General features: G+C 34.3%; 2 protein-coding genes across 2 annotated transcripts; both read left to right on the forward strand.

Annotated features, from left to right (window-relative positions):
- Window positions 1-6,635: 6,635 nt before the first annotated feature.
- On the forward strand, window positions 6,636-7,343 carry LOC131046233 (enoyl-CoA delta isomerase 2, peroxisomal-like). The gene has a single exon (XM_057979917.2). It carries the CDS (start codon window positions 6,636-6,638, stop codon window positions 7,341-7,343), a length of 708 nt encoding a protein of 235 aa, XP_057835900.1.
- Window positions 7,344-17,998: 10,655 nt separating this feature from the next.
- On the forward strand, window positions 17,999-18,706 carry LOC131859269 (enoyl-CoA delta isomerase 2, peroxisomal-like). Its single transcript, XM_059212860.1, has one exon. It carries the CDS (start codon window positions 17,999-18,001, stop codon window positions 18,704-18,706), a length of 708 nt encoding a protein of 235 aa, XP_059068843.1.
- The last annotated feature ends 1,599 nt before the right edge of the window (window positions 18,707-20,305 follow it).

Consider the following 20,305-nt stretch of genomic DNA (forward strand, 5'->3'; position numbering starts at 1 on the left):
TTCATTGCATGAAGAAGTTTATGTTCATAAGTTATATTTACTTTTATTTTTCTTAATTTAATATTGAATTTATCTTATATACGTTAATAGATTAGATATTTTTATATTATTATAACTAATATTAATTATAGATTATTTATTTATTGTCTTGAATTATATCTACATGTTTATAGAATTATTATTTTAGACATCAAACCAAACAACATTATAAGCGGATGAGGGAAAAGTCCAAGTTCTCATCATGATTTTTAACATAATACAAGACCTGCCATGATATTATTATTTTAATTCATATCTGCAAGGATTAGAGCCCCTCTAAGGAACGACAAGAATTTTTGTAGCATTATGCCCTAATTTGTAGATTCACAAAGGTATGTCCAAAATTAAGTGATATGTATTCATGTATTGCTGAACAGTGGAAAGAATACATGGACAGTGAAATTTTGATTTATCCATGTTCCTAAGAATTCTTTATTTTGGAATTTGACTCTGAGAAGGATTGAAAGTTGATATTAGAAAAAGGTTATTAGATATTCCAAGACGTATTTCTGTGTATGAAACCATGGTTCCCAGTCTTTCATCCATGCACAAAAATATTTACCACAACTTATCTTTGGGTGCGATTACCATATATTTTACTTGAATTTTGGGAATTTGACTATCTTCAAGCCATCAAGAATAGCCTAGGGAAATATCATTGCACCTCCAAGGAAACTATTGATTTCTATTACACTACCAATGCTCAGATTTGTGTTGAAATGGAGTTATCCAAAGGGCTTCCTAATGAAATAGTATTGAAGATGGGTTGTAGAGGGTTTTTACAACTGTTTGACTGTGAGAAAATTACCTTTAGATGAAGACGATGTTTCTCAATGGACCATCTCATATCCCAAAGTGAAAAGCATTTTTTAATAGGGAATTCAATAACTCCTGGTAAATCTTCTTGGTGGGTTGGGACCGAGCTCTAGCATTATGCCATTCGTTCTACCTCTGAAGACTTGAATCAAGCTTAATCAACCCCTTTCTCCATCTATTATCTGCCATGATAAGAGGCCCATTATGGAATCTTAGATTTTACAAAAGACGCCCTCATTTATAGATTCCACCTTGGCTTGCTTTCCATAACCGCTACATTATTTTGTAGGGATAGGTAACCAAGTTGGTGCATAAATTGAGAGTGGTGATGCAAAAGATTATGGATGGATATAAATAAAGACGAGGAAGAAACTTCTTCAGCATCAAATGAATTTTGGTTCATCTAAGAAAAGTTCTATGGCAAAAAAATTAATTACTTTTCACAAGATAGTTGTTCTGCAAGCTTTGTGCCTCTACTTTTGTGCATGCAATTATGCTTGCCTTTATATTATCATAGATAATGTTACTATAACTGGGTAGAGTAGCCTTTTTGTTTTGAGAAATATGGCATTTTTATAATGCTTCCTAGTTAGGAACCACCTTATTGCACCCCTAGTTTGGGAAGTTGTATTTTTTGTTCAAATTAATATAGATTTTTGTTGTAATCATGGCTGCAATTTATTGATAAAAAAACAAAAACAAAATCATAATATCAAGGAGGAAAAATAATCGAATATCATTACTCAAAAATGGGGAGTACAAATTAATTCACAAGTACTCACTATATGCTCATTATAAATTATAGTGGCCAGATTATTTTGAAGGAAAATTTAGGTCAAATTCGAATACACAAAGATCTATGAGTTGTAGAACTGGTAGAGACAAAAACTTATATTATTATTTAATCATTTTCAATAAAAATATAAAATCCATCACAAGCGTAGTGTATGGAATTATATTATAAAATTAAATTTTGTTTAGGTCAAATGAAATGAAATTGTAAGAGGATGTCCTTTTAGGTAAGAGGTAATCAAAATTGCTACTATATCAACTCCGTGTAGCATGGCCAATACATATACATACCACATGTAACGTTTAACTCAGTTTATTTCTATATGCAAGTTTTTTAGTTTAGGTGTTGGTTCTATATTCACCCTGCTCAGTTTTTGATGTGTTTTGTAAAGGGTTCTTTTTAGCTGATTGCACATCCTTCATACTTCAGCCATGGTGTCTCTTTGTGATTATGTATCGATACATGCCTATCCTACTTTTATTAATCAAAATATGGTGAACACATGTTTCTGTATATGATACAAATTGTTTTAGTTTCTTCTTTTGTGGGTATGTGAAATTGACCAGCTCAATAGGAGCTCTCCTGTTAGTAGTCATCATTCTACATTTATCCTCCGACTACCTAGATCTATTTGCAAGGGCAAGGAAGAAAGATAATTTAGAGTTAGCGATGACGTGAAGCCTAGAAAAGCAAGGAAAGGTGTAGATCTTGACCTTCGTGGGTGATAATGACGAGGATGAGCACAGGCTTAATCCTACAACTTTCTACGCCATATATATGTTGTATTTGCTTTATAAAGTGCATGAAAAAATGGAATCTACATGGAAGCAAAATGGATCTATATGTTATATTTTCTTTATAAAGTGCATGAAATAATGGAAGGCTATTATGTTAAATTCTGCAATATGAGATACAAATTATGTAAATAAATAGATGCACTATAATTTCACTATTAAGATTATGGAATGTACTAGAAATACCACTACTTGGGTTGTAAATTCTCTCATTTCTTATGGTGGGTAGCTACAGCTCATACATTCCAAAACAAAACCACATTAGAATAAATGTATTAGGACCAGGTTATAGGAAAATATAAGGACCTAGATAACCATTTGGGAACCATACTACAGTATCCATTTTGGTAGTTTTCATTTCAAAGATATATACGTAAAGGTAAAGACACATTTGTGTGCCTTGCGTTCAACGAAACAAGCATACTCTGCTCATATCACTAAGGCACACAGAACTTATGGCTCGTATGGCGTTGTAAGAAGGCCAATTTTAGAGACATTGTAGAAATAGCAGCAAGGTAGTGTTGCCCCTTTCAACTCACATTTCACAAACTCTATAGTTCTTCGATTGCAAGCCAAAATAAGTTCCTAAGAGAGTATATGTACAAAAGTATCACAAAGCCCAAAATAGGCACTCCATTAACATTTCCTAAATCAAGATTCAAGATGAACATAAAGACAAACTAACAATAATGACAACAAGAATTCACTTTATCTATTTATTTTGAAATAGAAAGAGATCTAATCATATAATTTGTATTATATCTTATTCCTTTAATTTTTTTAGAATATTTATTTTATTTTAATAAAAGTAATAAATAAAGAGATGAAATGAATTAATAAAATATATTGTTCGGATTAAAACTAAAGGTTGTACAAGAGTTATTTAATCATTTATTTATTTCTAGTTAGACAATCGAAACTATGGGTCATTATGCTCTGCTTAGCTCCAAATATTTGTGAAATAAATTTGCACCTCACACATTTTGAAATGTGACCTCCATTGTACCCCTATTTCAAGAAGTTGTATTTTTTTGTTCAAATTAATAAACATTTTTGTTGTTGATGAGGCTGCAATTTATTGATCAAAAAACAAACAAAAAAATGATAATCTCAAGGAGGAAAAATAACTGAATATCAATACTCAAAAATGGGGGAGTACAGATTAATTCAGAAGCAAGAATTAAATATTTTCACAACTACTCATTAAATGATCATTATAAATTATAGTGGCCAGATTATTTTGAAGGAAAATTTAGGTCAAATTCAAATACACAAAGATCTCTTAGTTGTAGAACTGTTAGAGACAAAAACTTATATTATTCTTTAATCATTTTCAATAAAAATATAAAATCCATCACAAGCAGAGTGTATGGAATTATTTTAAAAAAAAAAAAATTGGTTAGGTCAAATGAAATGAAACTGTAAGAGGATATCCTTTTAGGTAAGAGGTAATCGAAATTGCTACTATATCAACCACGTGTAACATGGTCAACACATATACATACCACATATAACGTTTAACTTGGTTTTTTTTAATGTATTTAGTTTAAGTGTTGGTTCTATGTTCACCTTGCTAGGTTTTTGACGTGTTTGGTGTAGGGTTCTTTTTAGCTAGTTGTGAATCCTTCATCCTGTGTGTTTCTTTGTGATTATGTATCGATGCAAGCCTATCCTACATTTGTTAATCAAAATATTGTGAACACATGTTTCTGTATATGATAGAAATTGTTTTAGTGGGCATGTGAGATTGACCAGCTTGACAAGAGTTCTCCTATTACTAGTCATCTTTCTACATTTATCCTCCGTCAGCCTTCATTTGTTTGCAAGAGAAGGGAAGAAATATAATTTAGAGTTAGCGATGATGTGAAGCCTAGAGAAGCAGGGAAAGGTGTACATCTTGACCTTTGTGGGTGATAATGATGAGGATGAGCACAAGCTTAATCCTACAACTTTCGATGCCATCTGTATGTTGTATTTAGTTTATAAAGTGCATGAAAAAATGGAATCTACATGGAAGCAAAATGGAATCTATATATTATATTTTCTTTATAAACTGCATGAAACTTGCGGAAGGCTATTATGTTAAATTCTGCAATATGAGATGCAAATTATGTAAATGAATAGATGTGCTATAGTTGCACTATTAAGATTATGGAATGTAATAGAAAGACCACTACCTGGGTTGTAACTTCTCTCATTTCTTATCGTGGGTAGCTACACCTCAAGCCTTCTAAAACCAAACCACATTACAATAAATGTATTAACACCAAGTTATAGGAAAATATAGGGACCTAGATAACCATTTGGTAACCATACTACAGTATCCATTTGTGTATTTTTCATTGCAAAGATAAATAAGTAAAGATAAAGACACATTTATGTGCCTTGAGTTCAACGAAACAAGAATACTCCACTACTATCACTACGGAAAACACAACTTACGACTCGTATGACATTGTAGAAATAGGAACAAGATAGCACTGCCCCTGTTAACTCGCATTTCACAAACTCTATTATCTATAGTTCTTCCATCACGGGCCAAAATAACTTCCTAAGAGAGTATATGTACAGAAGTATAACAAAGCCCAAAACAGGCACTCCATTAACATTTCCTAAATGAAGATTCAAGATCAACATAAAGACAAACTAGGTCAAAGTTGCACGGACAAGGTTATAGATACAGATACGAATAGGACCATTTTTGAAGACCACTAATAGTGATACAGCTGGATATGACATTCATTAAAAACACATACACATATATTTACCAAAATTTTATAAGTTATTAGAGGAGATTGTAATTACTTTAAAAACAATTTAGACACATAATTGCCAGATAAATAATTATAAGTTGATTTAACACTACAATATACCCAAAAACTACAAAGCGTGAGCTTTAATTAAATTAACAATAATGTCATTTAAATCCAAATTAAAATAAAACAAAATAAAACTTTAAATAGAAATTAAAAAGGAAAATATCTAAATATATTTTCAGAAAAAATTAAATATAAAGAACTAAATAAACAATATTGATCTAAACTTAAAAAATAAAAACTCATTTCCACATTTAATTTTTTAATATTAATTAAAAATTAAAATTCATAATAAAATAAGTAAATATAAATAAATATTTTTTAATATACGCGTATTGGATACGCCGATGCATGCTCCTAAGGAGGGACATTGGTGTATCCAGCTACTCTGGTCTAGGTAGGTTTATCTCATGCGTCTGAATCCAAACTTTGAATGGAAGAGCTAGTTTCTAGAAATACAGTCATATGGAATCAACCATTGACATAGAAATGCAACCTTGACAAAGTTTGGTAATGTCGTCAGCAAAAGTGCATTAGCCATCAGACTGATGCAAAGGAATAAGATACCTTGTAAAACTGAAATTGCAGAGATGAAGCAGCATATATGATTCAATGGTTTACCCAACTACATGTTTTGCAATACCAACTATTCATGCATCGCTCATCTGCGTTCATCCTGTGACTGCCTTGATTTGTTTGCAAAACCAAGGAAGAAAGCCAGTATGGTCAAATTCAACTATTCATCTGCAAAGATCTCGGACAATGCCATATCAGCCACGTGGAAATTGTTATCAAGAAGATGAAAGGTGAAAGGTGTACAAGATGAACTTGATTTGTTTTCGAGACCAACGATACGTCATAAGCCCAGACAAAAAATGATAGATTGTTTGAAAAAATCTAGTTAGTCATGATTCCTTACTCACGATCTTCTTAAACGTCGTTGGTTTTATGTTCAAATTTAATTTTAGTAGTGTTACTCGTAAAGAATAAGTCGATACTGTTCAAAAATTTGAACAACATAAAAGTAACATAATGCTATTCAATATGTGTAATAGGCAATTTCGTGTCTAACCATTTTATAATTCTGCTAGCCATTTCTTCAAAGATAAAGAGGATCTTATTGCTGATGTTACTAGGTTGAACATGGAGGGGAAGAAGTTTTTTAAAGATAGAAAGTCGGCTGATGAAGAGGTCCATAATTTCATCAAGGGTAAAGAGTGCAAAATTTGATAGATTTGACTGAAGCCTAGTTGACGACTCGGAGTTAGCAAGTATACAGGAGCACTCTCCCCTATTTAATTGTCTATCACTCATCTGATTCATCACTAAACTGCCTCGATTTGTTTTGAAAGAGCAAGGAAAGGAAAGGTAGCGAGGATGTGCAGCCTAGAGAAGCGAGGAAATGTGTACATCTTGACCTTCGTTGGTGACGGCGAGCACAGGTTTAATCCCACAACATTCGATGCCATCTCTGACGCTCTCAAAGAGGTGGAAGAATCGGCAGACGCAGCAGCCCTGGTAACCACCAACGCAGGCAAATACTTCTCCTGCGGCCTCGACATGAAATGGGTTGGCGAGAGCCCCCACGACCGTTTTGACATAGGCATGGAGAAATTAGAGAATATGTTCGCAGCCTTCATGAAGCTCAGCATCCCCACCGTGGCAGCCATCTGCGGGCACGCGGAGGCGAGCGCCTTCACGCTTGCTCTGGCTCACGATTACCGCTTCATGAGTACGCAGGGGTCCTCCCACCTCTACATGTGCGAGCTCGATCATGGCTTCAACATCCCCAAGAGTATGCTAACCTTGATTCGTAGCAAGCTGCACCCTGCAGCCCTGCGCGATGTGGTGCTAGGCGGCACCAAGCTCAACGCCCAGATGGCCTTTCAGAAAGGGATTGTGGACGCCGCTTTCGACGACTCGGTGGGGACTTTGCAGGCGGCGGTTAAGGAGGCAGAGAAACTGGCGGTCAGGGGATGGAACAGGGAGATCTACCGTAGCTTCAGGTTGGCTGCCTTTCCTGACGTTGTGGAGGAGCTCGATATTCATGTTCCCTATCGCATGCTCGCTTCCTATAACTTCTGATGCCCACCTTCAATCTTGCCCAGATTTCTATAAGCGAACAATAAGCATTTGGATAATCAATATTGTATAAGCTCTAAATAAGGGCGAAATAATAATAGCTCTATTACTATTTATCTAGTTTGGTGTTGTTCATGAGAGAAAAGTGGTTTGATTTTCTATAGTAATTTTACTTTCAATTTTTTAATATGATATAACAGCTCTATTATAAAATCACTCAACCGATTGGTCATGCTCTTAATATAAGATTTGTCAAAGAAGGCAAGCATATGAGATACGTATTTGCAATTTATTTCATCCAGGTCACAATATCAGAAGATTTATCATAGTTGTTATTATATTTGCATATTAATAACAACTATTTTCTGTATTCAAAATATTTGGTGTTGTTTTTATATTTTATTGGTAGTGATTATTTTTTAACTTAAAATTTCTTTACAGTGCATTTAGAAAAAAGTTTCAATTTTGTTTTCCTGCTATTGTGCTGTGCAGTTTTGTAGTGGGCAATTGCCTATTTTATTTTATATTTGCAAATTTTGTTATAGGTTAAGTATTAATTTTTTTGAAGGAGAAATTAAAAGAGAGAGCTTGCAATCATGTTTTGAAACTATTTTTTTATGAATAGTGGTCAATTCCATTAATATTAGACAAAAGTGCATTATTCACAAAAAAATAGTAGAGGGATACAAGATCTCACCATAGTAGTCAAACGAGCAAAGCCTAGAGAATAAAAAACATATAAGAACCCCCTAGGAACAAAAACATGGGCAGATCCGAGAGAGTAGAAAGAAAGAAGGAAAAGTTGTTAAGTGACTATTGTATTATCCTCCTTGTCCTTGTCCTCATCCTAGCAAGAGGGAAAGATAGCCAGAGCCAATCATGGGAGCCATTTGGATGAGCTAGGCCATCCACTATCACCACCAAAATTTGGACATCCACTGTCACCATTAGTGATTGGACCCACAACCTCGCACCCCATCTAGGGGTGAAAATCCCACACAACGAAGAGGTGGAGAATTGCCTATTAAAATAATTGCCACCACTAGACTATTTAGATGGAGCTTGAGACTGTAGGGTTTGAGAGCGGTGAGTCAAAGAGGTACATATACGTTGATGGTGGCGAGGGCATAGATCGATCATGGGAGGCAAAATTATTTGAAACAACTATAGCAACTATATAAGGAGCATTTACCCAATGCTCCCGAAGCTCCCAAATGTGGCCCACGGTGCAACCTTGTTGGCTTCCACTTGAATCTAAAGCATCACATTATCGCATATACATGCTTTAGTAAAAAGTGACACATGAATATTAATGGTGTTGTGAGAAAAAAAATAACATTTCTATCTTTTCATATTGTAAGGAGGATTTCCACCCTTAAATCATGCCAAATCTACATAAATTTTAAGGGAATGCAAAGCAAATCCCCAAAAAGGGCTATATGCCAAGAAAAAGGCACTGACCAAAACCATCAACACAAATCATGAATCCAACTCTACAAGTTTTGAGCTCAACAACAAAACCTAAAGAGGTGAATGAAAAAATCTAGTTGCCCACAAAAAGGGCACCAAGGATCGGAATGCCAACATTCCTTAGACGAGAGGCCAAAGGTCAACCTGGGGAAAGAATGCACCACACAAGTTAGTCATGATTATTTTCAAAATTTAGTTCTTTTTTACAGTGCATTTAGACAACAATTTCATTTTTTGTGTGCTACTATTGTCTTGCACAATTTCTTAGTGGGGAGATGTTACACGTAGACACAATTGTATATTTTATTTTATGCTTGTAAATTTTAGTATAGGTTAAAGTTTTAAAAAAATTTAGAAGAAATAGATAAAATGAGGTTGGGGTAATTTCTTAGATTTATTTTACAAAATAAAAATTATTTAATTTTTAATTCGAAGTCAAAAGAAGAAATTATGCATTAAATATTCACATATGTTCCTTATAATAATGAGTTAAAAATTGATTTAAAATATGTTCACCCTATTAACGAAATTAAAATTATTGGAATATCTTCTAGATGTTCTTTATATTGTAATGTTGAAGATTCAATTGACTTTAATGTCTCGGTTAGATGTTGCTAATATTAGATTTGTAATGCCCCTGCTATTAGGCCGAGAGGACTTAATCAAATAATCCAATAAAAATGCGAACAATATTTTTTTGAAAAGACAAATTACACATATATGCATTGAGATACATAGAACATGGAAAGAACATATGCACAATTAACAACTAACAATAGTCCTCAAGGCCCCACAACGAAATTACTCAAGGAATAACATTTACGAAAAATACAAAATCATAAGGTTCATCATTAAATATTAAAAAAAAACCTTCATTTACAATGATCATGATACATACTAAATTGACATGAGAATATACATATGATCATCAATTTATATTTCAATGTGTCCACAAGGATATGATCTCCAAGAGTACAATAAAGGAGTAAATACATAAATCTGCATCGACATGAAAGTCTTCAATGTTTTCACAAGCCACCATGAACATGATGCAGATCCAGAAAAACCCAATGGGTGCAAATAGCACTCCACCCAACCATGTGGTACTATTAGGTCCACCCCCCATGCAAGGAGATATCTATCAGATCCACAAGAAGGATGCAAGCACACAAGGTACCAACAAGAATCATGAGAGATGCACATGGCTATTGTTGGAATACATAGAATGCAAGAACACTGAGAAGGAGGGGTGAATCATTGTCCTGCCGGTAATATAAGATTTTACCTTATTAGAACATACACATATAAAATGGTAAATGAAGAAACATATAACATGAAGTAGATAAACTAGCCACATGAATGAACACCATAGAAAACTGAATTTTATACATGGAAAAACTCAAAGAGGAAAAACCACGGTGGGATTTGTGACCCACAATATCAATTCACTGGCCATATGAAAGATATTACATAGTACGGGGGCTTGCACATGCAGGAAGGCACACTTCCTAGAGTGCACTTCTCAACACAAAAGAGTTTCACTGACTACAATCTTCTGATGAGATAAAAGAATAATGGTGAACTAAAAAATGCATCTCCAATGCCAAAAAGAGTGTTGGTTATAGCTCTATTCAGTACCGCTTCATAAACCCTAAACTCTTTTACCAGTGTGTCCTTTCCTCCAAAAATGCTTTATAAACCATCTACTGATCATTGCATGATATTACTTTAACCCAAGAACCCTTAGAATATTTGAGTAAAATCTCAAAAGGCAGGCCTTTTGAAACATCCATTTCAGTCAAAATGTTGGCAAAGGTAGAGTGCAAAATATCAGAAGTTTATTAAATATTTCAAAAGAAGGGTTGAAATCAGAGTGCCAAGCCTTAATCATCAACACAAATTCGTCCTCCTAGCTAAAATAATGATCACATAATATTTTCTTTCTATCTCGAGCATTATAAAACTTTGCAATAAAGATCCCCTTAGCCATGGGAAAATATTAACTTTACCAGTAATAAGAGGCTCCCAATGTTTAAAGATCTAGGCATGCGGTTGAGGGAGGCTGGGCCAAAAACCCGTTAACCATTATATCACACCTTATGTAGACAAAAGATAAACATTGTGATCTACTTCCTCTTTCGTATCTGCTTCAGATTAATAGAAATGGCATTTGCAATACGAATAAAACCACCACCATACAAACGTATCCCTTTCCATATTCTCGGAGACTCGCCATTCCGTGTCTACTCATCAGACACAACCATACTAGCAGTGACATTCAACAACTTTCAAGAAATTTGCAGTCGCTACAAACCACCAGCAACAGAGGCACAAGGGCAGGATGAAACATTATTCGCAGCAGAGATATCCACTTCTCCTAGAGGGGAGGAGGCATGAAAGCTTCCCACACCAATGGAATTGTCACCAAGGTTTACAAAATGAATGACGGATACTGAGGGTTTTGCTTTTGAAGCACCATCGACAGTTTTTGAAATCGGCCCATGGGTCGAAGGAGCCATCACAAACATATTCATTGCATGAAGAAGTTTATGTTCATAAGTTATATTTACTTTTATTTTTCTTAATTGAATATTGAATTTATCTTATATACGTTAATAGATTAGATATTTTTATATTATTATAACTAATATTAATTATAGATTATTTATTTATTGTCTTTAATTATATCTACATGTTTATAGAATTATTATTTTAGACATCAAACCAAACAACATTATAAGAGGATGAGGGAAAAGTCCAAGTTCTCATCATGATTTTTAACATAATACAAGACCTGCAATGATATTATTATTTTAATTCATATCTGCAAGGATTAGAGCCCCTCTAAGGAACGACAAGAATTTTTGTAGCATTATGCCCTAATTTGTAGATTCACAAAGGTATGTCCAAAATTAAGTGATATGTATTCATGTATTGCTGAACAGTGGAAAGAATACATGGACAGTGAAATTTTGATTTATCCATGTTCCTAAGAATTCTTTATTTTGGAATTTGACTCTGAGAAGGATTGAAAGTTGATATTAGAAAAAGGTTATTAGATATTCCAAGACGTATTTCTGTGTATGAAACCATGGTTCCCAGTCTTTCATCCATGCACAAAAATATTTACCACAACTTATCTTTGGGTGCGATTACCATATATTTTACTTGAATTTTGGGAATTTGACTATCTTCAAGCCATCAAGAATAGCCTAGGGAAATATCATTGCACCTCCAAGGAAACTATTGATTTCTATTACACTACCAATGCTCAGATTTGTGTTGAAATGGAGTTATCCAAAGGGCTTCCTAATGAAATAGTATTGAAGATGGGTTGTAGAGGGTTTTTACAACTGTTTGACTGTGAGAAAATTACCTTTAGATGAAGACGATGTTTCTCAATGGACCATCTCATATCCCAAAGTGAAAAGCATTTTTTAATAGGGAATTCAATAACTCCTGGTAAATCTTCTTGGTGGGTTGGGACCGAGCTCTAGCATTATGCCATTCGTTCTACCTCTGAAGACTTGAATCAAGCTTAATCAACCCCTTTCTCCATCTATTATCTGCCATGATAAGAGGCCCATTATGGAATCTTAGATTTTACAAAAGACGCCCTCATTTATAGATTCCACCTTGGCTTGCTTTCCATAACCGCTGCATTATTTTGTAGGGATAGGTAACCAAGTTGGTGCATAAATTGAGAGTGGTGATGCAAAAGATTATGGATGGATATAAATAAAGACGAGGAAGAAACTTCTTCAGCATCAAATGAATTTTGGTTCATCTAAGAAAAGTTCTATGGCAAAAGAATTAATTACTTTTCACAAGATAGTTGTTCTGCAAGCTTTGTGCCTCTACTTTTGTGCATGCAATTATGCTTGCCTTTATATTATCATAGATAATGTTACTATAATTGGGTAGAGTAGCCTTTTTGTTTTGAGAAATATGGCATTTTTATAATGCTTCCTAGTTAGGAACCACCTTATTGCACCCCTAGTTTGGGAAGTTGTATTTTTTGTTCAAATTAATATAGATTTTTGTTGTAATCATGGCTGCAATTTATTGATAAAAAAACAAAAACAAAATCATAATATCAAGGAGGAAAAATAATCGAATATCATTACTCAAAAATGGGGAGTACAAATTAATTCACAAGCAATAATTAAATATTTTTCACAAGTACTCACTATATGCTCATTATAAATTATAGTGGCCAGATTATTTTGAAGGAAAATTTAGGTCAAATTCGAATACACAAAGATCTATGAGTTGTAGAACTGGTAGAGACAAAAACTTATATTATTATTTAATCATTTTCAATAAAAATATAAAATCCATCACAAGCGTAGTGTATGGAATTATATTATAAAATTAAATTTTGTTTAGGTCAAATGAAATGAAATTGTAAGAGGATGTCCTTTTAGGTAAGAGGTAATCAAAATTGCTACTATATCAACTCTGTGTAGCATGGCCAATACATATACATACCACATGTAACGTTTAACTCAGTTTATTTCTATATGCAAGTTTTTTAGTTTAGGTGTTGGTTCTATGTTCACCCTGCTCGGTTTTTGATGTGTTTTGTAAAGGGTTCTTTTTAGCTGATTGCACATCCTTCATACTTCAGCCATGGTGTCTCTTTGTGATTATGTATCGATACATGCCTATCCTACTTTTATTAATCAAAATATGGTGAACACATGTTTCTGTATATGATACAAATTGTTTTAGTTTCTTCTTTTGTGGGTATGTGAAATTGACCAGCTCAATAGGAGCTCTCCTGTTAGTAGTCATCATTCTACATTTATCCTCCGACTACCTAGATCTATTTGCAAGGGCAAGGAAGAAAGATAATTTAGAGTTAGCGATGACGTGAAGCCTAGAAAAGCAAGGAAAGGTGTAGATCTTGACCTTCGTGGGTGATAATGACGAGGATGAGCACAGGCTTAATCCTACAACTTTCTACGCCATATATATGTTGTATTTGCTTTATAAAGTGCATGAAAAAATGGAATCTACATGGAAGCAAAATGGATCTATATGTTATATTTTCTTTATAAAGTGCATGAAATAATGGAAGGCTATTATGTTAAATTCTGCAATATGAGATACAAATTATGTAAATAAATAGATGCACTATAATTTCACTATTAAGATTATGGAATGTACTAGAAATACCACTACTTGGGTTGTAAATTCTCTCATTTCTTATGGTGGGTAGCTACAGCTCATACATTCCAAAACAAAACCACATTAGAATAAATGTATTAGGACCAGGTTATAGGAAAATATAAGGACCTAGATAACCATTTGGGAACCATACTACAGTATCCATTTTGGTAGTTTTCATTTCAAAGATATATAAGTAAAGGTAAAGACACATTTGTGTGCCTTGCGTTCAACGAAACAAGCATACTCTGCTCATATCACTAAGGCACACAGAACTTATGGCTCGTATGGCGTTGTAAGAAGGCCAATTTTAGAGACATTGTAGAAATAGCAGCAAGGTAGTGTTGCCCCTTTCAACTCACATTTCACAAACTCTATAGTTCTTCGATTGCAAGCCAAAATAAGTTCCTAAGAGAGTATATGTACAAAAGTATCACAAAGCCCAAAATAGGCACTCCATTAACATTTCCTAAATCAAGATTCAAGATGAACATAAAGACAAACTAACAATAATGACAACAAGAATTCACTTTATCTATTTATTTTGAAATAGAAAGAGATCTAATCATATAATTTGTATTATATCTTATTCCTTTAATTTTTTTAGAATATTTATTTTATTTTAATAAAAGTAATAAATAAAGAGATGAAATGAATTAATAAAATATATTGTTCGGATTAAAACTAAAGGTTGTACAAGAGTTATTTAATCATTTATTTATTTCTAGTTAGACAATCGAAACTATGGGTCATTATGCTCTGCTTAGCTCCAAATATTTGTGAAATAAATTTGCACCTCACACATTTTGAAATGTGACCTCCATTGTACCCCTATTTCAAGAAGTTGTATTTTTTTGTTCAAATTAATAAACATTTTTGTTGTTGATGAGGCTGCAATTTATTGATCAAAAAACAAACAAAAAAATGATAATCTCAAGGAGGAAAAATAACTGAATATCAATACTCAAAAATGGGGGAGTACAGATTAATTCAGAAGCAAGAATTAAATATTTTCACAACTACTCATTAAATGATCATTATAAATTATAGTGGCCAGATTATTTTGAAGGAAAATTTAGGTCAAATTCAAATACACAAAGATCTCTTAGTTGCAGAACTGTTAGAGACAAAAACTTATATTATTCTTTAATCATTTTCAATAAAAATATAAAATCCATCACAAGCAGAGTGTATGGAATTATTTTAAAAAAAAAAAAATTGGTTAGGTCAAATGAAATGAAACTGTAAGAGGATATCCTTTTAGGTAAGAGGTAATCGAAATTGCTACTATATCAACCACGTGTAACATGGTCAACACATATACATACCACATATAACGTTTAACTTGGTTTTTTTTAATGTATTTAGTTTAAGTGTTGGTTCTATGTTCACCTTGCTAGGTTTTTGACGTGTTTGGTGTAGGGTTCTTTTTAGCTAGTTGTGAATCCTTCATCCTGTGTGTTTCTTTGTGATTATGTATCGATGCAAGCCTATCCTACATTTGTTAATCAAAATATTGTGAACACATGTTTCTGTATATGATAGAAATTGTTTTAGTGGGCATGTGAGATTGACCAGCTTGACAAGAGTTCTCCTATTACTAGTCATCTTTCTACATTTATCCTCCGTCAGCCTTCATTTGTTTGCAAGAGAAGGGAAGAAATATAATTTAGAGTTAGCGATGATGTGAAGCCTAGAGAAGCAGGGAAAGGTGTACATCTTGACCTTTGTGGGTGATAATGATGAGGATGAGCACAAGCTTAATCCTACAACTTTCGATGCCATCTGTATGTTGTATTTAGTTTATAAAGTGCATGAAAAAATGGAATCTACATGGAAGCAAAATGGAATCTATATATTATATTTTCTTTATAAACTGCATGAAACTTGCGGAAGGCTATTATGTTAAATTCTGCAATATGAGATGCAAATTATGTAAATGAATAGATGTGCTATAGTTGCACTATTAAGATTATGGAATGTAATAGAAAGACCACTACCTGGGTTGTAACTTCTCTCATTTCTTATCGTGGGTAGCTACACCTCAAGCCTTCTAAAACCAAACCACATTACAATAAATGTATTAACACCAAGTTATAGGAAAATATAGGGACCTAGATAACCATTTGGTAACCATACTACAGTATCCATTTGTGTATTTTTCATTGCAAAGATAAATAAGTAAAGATAAAGACACATTTATGTGCCTTGAGTTCAACGAAACAAGAATACTCCACTACTATCACTACGGAAAACACAACTTACGACTCGTATGACATTGTAGAAATAGGAACAAGATAGCACTGCCCCTGTTAACTCGCATTTCACAAACTCTATTATCTATAGTTCTTCCATCACGGGCCAAAATAACTTCCTAAGAGAGTATATGTACAGAAGTATAACAAAGCCCAAAACAGGCACTCCATTAACATTTCCTAAATGAAGATTCAAGATCAACATAAAGACAAACTAGGTCAAAGTTGCACGGACAAGGTTATAGATACAGATACGAATAGGACCATTTTTGAAGACCACTAATAGTGATACAGCTGGATATGACATTCATTAAAAACACATACACATATATTTACCAAAATTTTATAAGTTATTAGAGGAGATTGTAATTACTTTAAAAACAATTTAGACACATAATTGCCAGATAAATAATTATAAGTTGATTTAACACTACAATATACCCAAAAACTACAAAGCGTGAGCTTTAATTAAATTAACAATAATGTCATTTAAATCCAAATTAAAATAAAACAAAATAAAACTTTAAATAGAAATTAAAAAGGAAAATATCTAAATATATTTTCAGAAAAAATTAAATATAAAGAACTAAATAAACAATATTGATCTAAACTTAAAAAATAAAAACTCATTTCCACATTTAATTTTTTAATATTAATTAAAAATTAAAATTCATAATAAAATAAGTAAATATAAATAAATATTTTTTAATATACGCGTATTGGATACGCCGATGCATGCTCCTAAGGAGGGACATTGGTGTATCCAGCTACTCTGGTCTAGGTAGGTTTATCTCATGCGTCTGAATCCAAACTTTGAATGGAAGAGCTAGTTTCTAGAAATACAGTCATATGGAATCAACCATTGACATAGAAATGCAACCTTGACAAAGTTTGGTAATGTCGTCAGCAAAAGTGCATTAGCCATCAGACTGATGCAAAGGAATAAGATACCTTGTAAAACTGAAATTGCAGAGATGAAGCAGCATATATGATTCAATGGTTTACCCAACTACATGTTTTGCAATACCAACTATTCATGCATCGCTCATCTGCGTTCATCCTGTGACTGCCTTGATTTGTTTGCAAAACCAAGGAAGAAAGCCAGTATGGTCAAATTCAACTATTCATCTGCAAAGATCTCGGACAATGCCATATCAGCCACGTGGAAATTGTTATCAAGAAGATGAAAGGTGAAAGGTGTACAAGATGAACTTGATTTGTTTTCGAGACCAACGATACGTCATAAGCCCAGACAAAAAATGATAGATTGTTTGAAAAAATCTAGTTAGTCATGATTCCTTACTCACGATCTTCTTAAACGTCGTTGGTTTTATGTTCAAATTTAATTTTAGTAGTGTTACTCGTAAAGAATAAGTCGATACTGTTCAAAAATTTGAACAACATAAAAGTAACATAATGCTATTCAATATGTGTAATAGGCAATTTCGTGTCTAACCATTTTATAATTCTGCTAGCCATTTCTTCAAAGATAAAGAGGATCTTATTGCTGATGTTACTAGGTTGAACATGGAGGGGAAGAAGTTTTTTAAAGATAGAAAGTCGGCTGATGAAGAGGTCCATAATTTCATCAAGGGTAAAGAGTGCAAAATTTGATAGATTTGACTGAAGCCTAGTTGACGACTCGGAGTTAGCAAGTATACAGGAGCACTCTCCCCTATTTAATTGTCTATCACTCATCTGATTCATCACTAAACTGCCTCGATTTGTTTTGAAAGAGCAAGGAAAGGAAAGGTAGCGAGGATGTGCAGCCTAGAGAAGCGAGGAAATGTGTACATCTTGACCTTCGTTGGTGACGGCGAGCACAGGTTTAATCCCACAACATTCGATGCCATCTCTGACGCTCTCAAAGAGGTGGAAGAATCGGCAGACGCAGCAGCCCTGGTAACCACCAACGCAGGCAAATACTTCTCCTGCGGCCTCGACATGAAATGGGTTGGCGAGAGCCCCCACGACCGTTTTGACATAGGCATGGAGAAATTAGAGAATATGTTCGCAGCCTTCATGAAGCTCAGCATCCCCACCGTGGCAGCCATCTGCGGGCACGCGGAGGCGAGCGCCTTCACGCTTGCTCTGGCTCACGATTACCGCTTCATGAGTACGCAGGGGTCCTCCCACCTCTACATGTGCGAGCTCGATCATGGCTTCAACATCCCCAAGAGTATGCTAACCTTGATTCGTAGCAAGCTGCACCCTGCAGCCCTGCGCGATGTGGTGCTAGGCGGCACCAAGCTCAACGCCCAGATGGCCTTTCAGAAAGGGATTGTGGACGCCGCTTTCGACGACTCGGTGGGGACTTTGCAGGCGGCGGTTAAGGAGGCAGAGAAACTGGCGGTCAGGGGATGGAACAGGGAGATCTACCGTAGCTTCAGGTTGGCTGCCTTTCCTGACGTTGTGGAGGAGCTCGATATTCATGTTCCCTATCGCATGCTCGCTTCCTATAACTTCTGATGCCCACCTTCAATCTTGCCCAGATTTCTATAAGCGAACAATAAGCATTTGGATAATCAATATTGTATAAGCTCTAAATAAGGGCGAAATAATAATAGCTCTATTACTATTTATCTAGTTTGGTGTTGTTCATGAGAGAAAAGTGGTTTGATTTTCTATAGTAATTTTACTTTCAATTTTTTAATATGATATAACAGCTCTATTATAAAATCACTCAACCGATTGGTCATGCTCTTAATATAAGATTTGTCAAAGAAGGCAAGCATATGAGATACGTATTTGCAATTTATTTCATCCAGGTCACAATATCAGAAGATTTATCATAGTTGTTATTATATTTGCATATTAATAACAACTATTTTCTGTATTCAAAATATTTGGTGTTGTTCTTATATTTTATTGGTAGTGATTATTTTTTAACTTAAAATTTCTTTACAGTGCATTTAGAAAAAAGTTTCAATTTTGTTTTCCTGCTATTGTGCTGTGCAGTTTTGTAGTGGGCAATTGCCTATTTTATTTTATATTTGCAAATTTTGTTATAGGTTAAGTATTAATTTTTTTGAAGGAGAAATTAAAAGAGAGAGCTTGCAATCATGTTTTGAAACTATTTTTTTATGAATAGTGGTCAATTCCATTAATATTAGACAAAAGTGCATTATTCACAAAAAAATAGTAGAGGGATACAAGATCTCACCATAGTAGTCAAACGAGCAAAGCCTAGAGAATAAAAAACATATAAGAACCCCCTAGGAACAAAAACATGGGCAGATCCGAGAGAGTAGAAAGAAAGAAGGAAAAGTTGTTAAGTGACTATTGTATTATCCTCCTTGTCCTTGTCCTCATCCTAGCAAGAGGGAAAGATAGCCAGAGCCAATCATGGGAGCCATTTGGATGAGCTAGGCCATCCACTATCACCACCAAAATTTGGACATCCACTGTCACCATTAGTGATTGGACCCACAACCTCGCACCCCATCTAGGGGTGAAAATCCCACACAACGAAGAGGTGGAGAATTGCCTATTAAAATAATTGCCACCACTAGACTATTTAGATGGAGCTTGAGACTGTAGGGTTTGAGAGCGGTGAGTCAAAGAGGTACATATACGTTGATGGTGGCGAGGGCATAGATCGATCATGGGAGGCAAAATTATTTGAAACAACTATAGCAACTATATAAGGAGCATTTACCCAATGCTCCCGAAGCTCCCAAATGTGGCCCACGGTGCAACCTTGTTGGCTTCCACTTGAATCTAAAGCATCACATTATCGCATATACATGCTTTAGTAAAAAGTGACACATGAATATTAATGGTGTTGTGAGAAAAAAAATAACATTTCTATCTTTTCATATTGTAAGGAGGATTTCCACCCTTAAATCATGCCAAATCTACATAAATTTTAAGGGAATGCAAAGCAAATCCCCAAAAAGGGCTATATGCCAAGAAAAAGGCACTGACCAAAACCATCAACACAAATCATGAATCCAACTCTACAAGTTTTGAGCTCAACAACAAAACCTAAAGAGGTGATTGAAAAAATCTAGTTGCCCACAAAAAGGGCACCAAGGATCGGAATGCCCACATTCCTTAGACGAGAGG

The sequence above is a fragment of the Cryptomeria japonica genome, chromosome 10 (genome assembly GCF_030272615.1).
Source record: "Cryptomeria japonica chromosome 10, Sugi_1.0, whole genome shotgun sequence".
In the NCBI taxonomy this organism is placed as follows: domain Eukaryota; kingdom Viridiplantae; phylum Streptophyta; class Pinopsida; order Cupressales; family Cupressaceae; genus Cryptomeria; species Cryptomeria japonica.